Genomic DNA, 6,170 nt, shown 5'->3' on the forward strand with positions numbered 1-6,170 from the left:
TATGGTAACCAAACATACCTAGAAGTGGAGTCATCACCCTCAGGCTTCAGGGCATCAAATCCTTGAAATGTGGGAATAAAGCTTCTATGGTTTATGGTTTTCTTAAAAAATTTAATAATGTTCCATGATAAATCTTGTAAAAAGAGCATATTTTTTTCAGGAATTGTGTATGCTCATCGAAATGAAGACATTGTCAACTGTGGACCTGTGATTCAGGGGAAGATAGATAGCAGGATCCCTTCAAAGAGTGATAGCTTAGTCAAGGCAAGCATCTCTTCAGTCAACCAAAGAAATAAACCAGATTGTGTACCTAAAAAACAGAAAGCTCCTTTGATTGATGAAAGGAAGAGAACCCAATATAGCTTGCTTGCACATTCTATGGGCATGGAAGAGCTTGCATTTAGCAAATGGTTACTATCAGCAACTCCTAAGGAGAGGGAGGAAGTGCTTCAAGACTTCAAGAAGAAAAAGAAGATGCCTAATGGTTAAAAGGAATGGTTCATGTAGATGGCAAAACAAATGGTTATGTTGCTACGATTACAATATAAAAAACATTACTGATTGTAACATTATGTACAGATGGCAAATATAGCATACCACCCTTTTTTTAGTAGTTTACCATTTTCACAAAGTGAATATGAAAAATGTATCTTGTTCCAAAGGTTGTAGCTTTTGTGTATGATGAACTTTAATTGTTACTTCAGGCTTAGGTTTCCTTTTCTCAAATTGAATATGCTATATTTAACTCGTACATTTGATGAATCTTCACATCGAGCTTTGCGACTGGAAGGTTGGTAAGATTCCCGTGAATTATTTTTAATTTGATAATGCCATATACTTCAAAGAGAGGAAATGGATTTTATTTATTTATTTTGACTTGGTCGAAATGAATAATACTTCACAACTATGAAGTGTGAATATCTTCCCTTTAATAATCGTTCCAAATAAATGAGGTTAAGACTTCGTAGTAATCACACCATAAAACAAAATACACAAAAAAAAGGCTATAAAATTCTGTTAATAATTAAAGTAGGAGAAACATCGCATTGTTCCTGTTAATATCTATGGACAGCTATTAAAATTCAATCATAAAGGTAAACTTTTTTAATCACAACCATTGCAACAAAAAAAAAGGTGGAAATTCCAGCTCCATTAGTTAACCCCACACTCCTCATATTGGTTTATCCCGCTCCAGTTTTTTACTCTAACAAGCATATCACATGCAATGATCACATATGCCACCAAAATTACATTGGCTAAAAAATAAGAAGAGCTTCTAGCAAGCTACTCATTCTATTTGTCACTATCTTCTCTGCATTTTGAATCTGGAAACTGGTTTTGAAGGCTGAGAACCAGAAACCTGTGATAGGCATCATATATTTTAATAAATAAAGATAACACAGCATGTGATTATTATTACAATATAAATTACAAAATCAATTCTTTTATTTACTGAAACAACATAAAATCAATAAATCTACCTGTGATGAAGTTGAACTTTGTCCATTTGAGGTTTTAATATTCTCAGTATGCTCTACGATGGAGCCTGTAAAAGCCTGTAGAATATACATATATTGGAGAAAGATAAAAGCAGCAAACCATTTAGTTATAGAGCAAAATGAGGTGAGGGTACATACTGTGAAGTACCGGGCACCTTTAGGAAAGGGATTCATTTGTTCTAGGAGTTACAATTATCCAGTTATGCCAAATTATATTTTAAATTGTATATAATTTTTTGCAATTGATCTACCTAGTGACATCTTTAATTCAATGACGAGAGAGTTAAAATTCATGATAAGTTATTTGATAATGTATGTGTATCCAAACTTACCTTTAGTGAAAGTGAATCCTAGCAATGTATATAAAGGGTAAACATACCTTGTGGCTATCAAATGATGGTTGTGAAGGTTGGTGTTGAACCTGCAAAGGAAAAAATAATAAATATTAAGGACCAGATCAATAAATAAATAAACAAATAAATCTTGTGCTCATAGGGTGGAAGAAATCAATGAAGATCACAGACTGAGCTGCAGAATAAAGGCCACAGATTAAGCAAAAAGGCCATGTCAGTAAATAATTCAGGACATAGTGAATAATGCTAACATTGCATGTTACTTAGGACTAGAGAATACACATGAATCGATTATGAATGACCAGGGAATCAATATAGCCCACAAGACAACATACAGATATGATAAGAATTTCATCACAAGACATACATACCTCACTTTTCAATGCAGTAGCTGCTTTAACTTGCTTCTCTTCATGGTGTATGAGAGGCTTCTCGATATGATCAACAAATTTCACCTTTTTAGCAGCATTCTTCCCCTCTGAATTCAAATCAACAAGAATTTTCCCAGAATGGAGGCAGCTAGCACGGATATTAATTTATGATACACATAACTAGCAAACATGTCTATGCCCATAAAATGAGAGAATTAAGAGGTTATTGAAATTGAAGACCAACCTCTAACATTTGATTGCAAATCCAGGCTTGCAAACTGCATTTTGAAAATCAGAATGCAAAACCATGCTCTTTTTTAGCTGAAAGTTATATATCATATATATATTAAACATATGTAAAGCTGAAATAAGGAAATAGGAAGATACTAACTTACATTCAACTGATCAGCTATATCAGGATTGCAATGCTTTTCTACAGACTTGGTTGCCATACTTTTATTGTTAGCCTGGTCCACTGGTGGTGCGCCTTTATGGAAGTCCTATTTGGACAGTAAGAAAATGAGTAATAAGTTATCAAAGTCCGATGTGTTAATATCCTCTAACTAATATTTATAAACCAGAATTCAACAAATTCTAATGTTTGGTTTTCTGTTAGGAAAACTCCTAAACCAAAGTTTGGGAATAAACTTATTTCTTGTAGCTTACGACATTCCAGATTATGATTTAGCAGTCACAAGGAAATTGAAACACTATTAATCAAGTTATTACTTCTGAATTGTGGGGTTCGTTATCAACAGGTCTTTGATATGATATATCATCAACGTCCTCTGTAGTTTGCTCATTTTCGCCATTGTCACCGCCACTTTCTGCAGCAAGCTCTTCTTTCTCGAGTTCATCCATTCTGGACAGCATTCGAGCATATTCATCATCAGGTTTAGCTTTTTCAAGATCAGGAGCATCTTGCTTCAGTAGACCTGAAAAAGGAAATTAGCATTTCATTCAAAGATACACCAACAACAACAATAAAAATAAGCCTTGCCCCACTAAATGGGTCGACTACTAGGAAGAAGTTTAAAAGTACAGTCATCGATTTCATGCTTTGTTTTTTAGTCTTGCATGTGAAACAAAGTATAATTGTATAAATAAAAGAAAGATAAACCCTTTTCAGGAAGCAACATTAAAAGGTAAAAGAAAACCACGAAAGTACCGGAATCAATGAAAAACTTATGATACAAAAGTATATTAAATAACCACGAAAATAAATTAAAAGGTGCTAGAGTTATCTGACTCTAGAGAAGGGTCAGTATGAATGACCTTTGCACCACGGCTCCAAATTTAAGAGTTTTGGTAGTATTGCAAGTCTGTCTCATCTAAAAATAATCTTAGACCTTGTAAAGCAGAAAAAGCCATGAACATACCTGATTTAGTTTCCCCTTTGTGAGAATCTTCTATATAGTCTTCCCTTATCTCCACAAGACCCTCCTGTGCCAAAATCAAATATCATCACAGCAAATCAATCAGTTAAGAAAACTTCATGAACACTTTCATATGCATGCATGATGAAAGCACAAGACGGATCAAGTCCCATTAAAAATGTATCACAAGAATATATTTGCTTTCAATGTCATATGCTAAGGAGTAATGTACATTACATTGCACCAGAGGTCCACATTTCCCAGCTTTAAAATATTGAAAACAAAATTAACAAATCAAATAAAAACAAATCCTTCAAAATAATAATAATAATAAAGAAAAAATATGCATCAACAGGTTCAACAATGCCTTTTAAGTCCAAACTATACATTAGAAACGCACCGCAGCTTCAGCAATTGTTTGACCGAAAAACATGGCCTCTGCTTGAAGGTCCTTGATCATGGCTTCCAGAGAATCAAGCTGTGACTCTAATCCCTTCCCTCTCCGTTTCAATATCTCAGCGGTCTGTTTGGAAGTTCTCTCTGCATAATATCCTTCTCCCAAAAGAACCTACGAATCAAAACAAAACAAAACCACTTCTCAAACATGGAAAGCAAAAATGTAAGAATTGAACAAGGCAACAACAGAACCAAGTACGTAAGATACCAGGAACTCATTGGTGTGAATCAACCGACCGGGAAAAAACGCTGCTTTCCCAAACGGAACCTGAAAACCCCAATTCCGAAAATTTGAAACTTTATCTACATCGACATCATAATATATATAAAAAGAGGAGAGAAAGGTCATTTACCATGATGTCGTGAGAGAGTTCTTCAGGGAGCTTGTGGACGAGGTTGATGAGGTTGTTGTTGTCGTCTGCGAAACCTAGCAAACGGTCGAGCTCAGCGCGCTTCTCGGCGATGGCGTATTGGACGCGGTTGGCGGCCTTCTGCGCCTCCTCGACGGGGAAGAGAGAGGCATATATATAACTGTTTTTTTTCATGTAGATTTTATTTTGTTTTTTAAATTTTTTTAACATTTTCTATGTCTCTAAGTTCTGTTTCATTTCTGCATTCTCTACGTTTCTTTTCTTTTTTTTTGTTCTCGTCATTCTTTACATTCTCTTTGTTCAAGTTTAATGCTCTTTTATGTGATTTGAATATTTGGATAGAAATATTTTAAATTAAGCTGTGAAATCTAGTTTAAACGGTATTTTGTTATCGAAAATAATAATTATAATTTCTAATTCATAATTACAGTTATAATTACACTAAATAAGCATGTTACCTGTGTTGTGTAACTTTTCAATGCCAACAATTTTGTTTCATAGAGTGCATGGAGAAAGTCGGGCACCCAGTCACCATGTTTAACATGCCTTCATCGTGTTAGAAAAATTGCTGAAAGAAAACTTTAGTTCAGAGTCCGTGAGGTCATTATTTTCATATCGAGGTATTTAAGAGATGACGTGTCTATTACATAATGGATAATGTCATTAAACAATGTAATGTTATCTTCAAAGATTAAACTTTTCAATATGCGAGGCATCTGGATTATGGGTATATAAAAAGAACAAAAATCGTTATTCGGTAAAATGAACTTAAGATTTTCAAGAATAGGGCAACCGGATTAAAACTTGTTGGGGTTCACATTAAACCCTGGATAATAACACGGAAAACAATCACGTTTCAAAATAAGGGGTTTAATTGATGGACAAGTGAGTATGGCTTCAGGCAAGTTGATTCCAGACACTAGATCAATGTCGAGATACAGTTCTTGAAGATGGGGACTAATGACGGCATTAAACCATGTTAATATAAGACTCTCTGAAATTTGACAGCAAGTGAAGCGAAACTTTTCAATGGGGGGTAATCTGCATTGCGTTGAGCTAGAATACCATTCACATACGAATCAAATCAATTTTTTCATTTTACCTATTTTTCAGAGGAGCAAAAGATTCTTTTTACATCTATGTCAAAGACTTGGAGATCCTTTTAAATATGGCGCCACTTGCGAGAGAGGATGCTGGTAGCTTATTTTGTTGGGAGGTATGAGAGAATGTCGCACAAAATAGAATCCAGTAAAAAACTGATCCTATTCATGTTCGTTGATGCTTTCGCTTTCTCTCCAGAGAGGGTTACACTCAGCTTTAGGATTTAAAGGAGGGGTTATGCTATTGTGATGAAGGTATTTTTTTCCATCACCTACTGAAGAGACGTGGCAATAGTGTAAGGACAACACGTGTGATGGATAGGGTCCTAAGGTATTTTTTTCATCACCTACTGAAGAGACATGGCAGTAGTGTAAGGACGACGCATGTGATGGATAGGGTCCTATAGTCCCAAACAACTTCTGCGAGCAGAATGTGTTTCTTTTATTATCCTGATTGCCAATTAAACTGGTGTAATAGCCTATTAACGAGAAGAGTTAATTTGATAGGTTTTTTGTTGGGCAACAGACAATTTTTTGTTAGAATTGGTGGGTTTGAATTTGATATAATATTGGATACAGTGAGAATTTTCTGGACGAAATTTTGAAAAAGTTGACAAAAAAACATGAAATTTTGAAAAAACCAA

General features: G+C 34.7%; 2 protein-coding genes across 2 annotated transcripts in view; one reads left to right on the top strand and one right to left on the bottom strand.

Annotated features, from left to right (window-relative positions):
- The window catches only part of LOC107629844 (switch 2), an 8,316-nt gene extending 7,595 nt beyond the window's left edge, over positions 1–721 (top strand). Inside the window, exon 9 of the mRNA XM_016332763.2 lies at positions 161–721. Coding sequence (XP_016188249.2) covers positions 161–489 — 329 coding nt within the window. The 3' untranslated portion in view covers positions 490–721. The remainder of the gene's footprint in view (positions 1–160) is intronic.
- On the bottom strand, positions 992–4,571 carry LOC107632618 (RNA polymerase II subunit 5-mediating protein homolog). The gene is made up of 11 exons (XM_016336286.2): positions 4,409–4,571; positions 4,264–4,323; positions 4,000–4,167; positions 3,603–3,666; positions 2,953–3,158; positions 2,619–2,723; positions 2,468–2,501; positions 2,224–2,330; positions 1,879–1,920; positions 1,482–1,556; positions 992–1,360 (listed from the first exon to the last, which is right to left on the bottom strand). The coding sequence occupies exons 1-11, from the start codon at positions 4,409–4,411 to the stop codon at positions 1,304–1,306; spliced, it is 921 nt and encodes a 306-aa protein (XP_016191772.2). The 5' UTR covers positions 4,412–4,571; the 3' UTR covers positions 992–1,303.

This window comes from Arachis ipaensis, chromosome B03, assembly GCF_000816755.2.
Source record: "Arachis ipaensis cultivar K30076 chromosome B03, Araip1.1, whole genome shotgun sequence".
Lineage (NCBI taxonomy): Eukaryota > Viridiplantae > Streptophyta > Magnoliopsida > Fabales > Fabaceae > Arachis > Arachis ipaensis.

What these genes read in the sequence shown, in the direction of transcription:
- LOC107632618 (XM_016336286.2), bottom strand. An exon ending in ATATAGCTGATCAGTTGAAT is followed by an intron (nt 2,502 to 2,618) that starts GTAAGTTAGTAT and finishes TTCAAAATGCAG; the next exon opens with TTTGCAAGCCTGGATTTGCA. An exon ending in TTTGCAATCAAATGTTAGAG is followed by an intron (nt 2,331 to 2,467) that starts GTTGGTCTTCAA and finishes ATTTGAATTCAG; the next exon opens with AGGGGAAGAATGCTGCTAAA.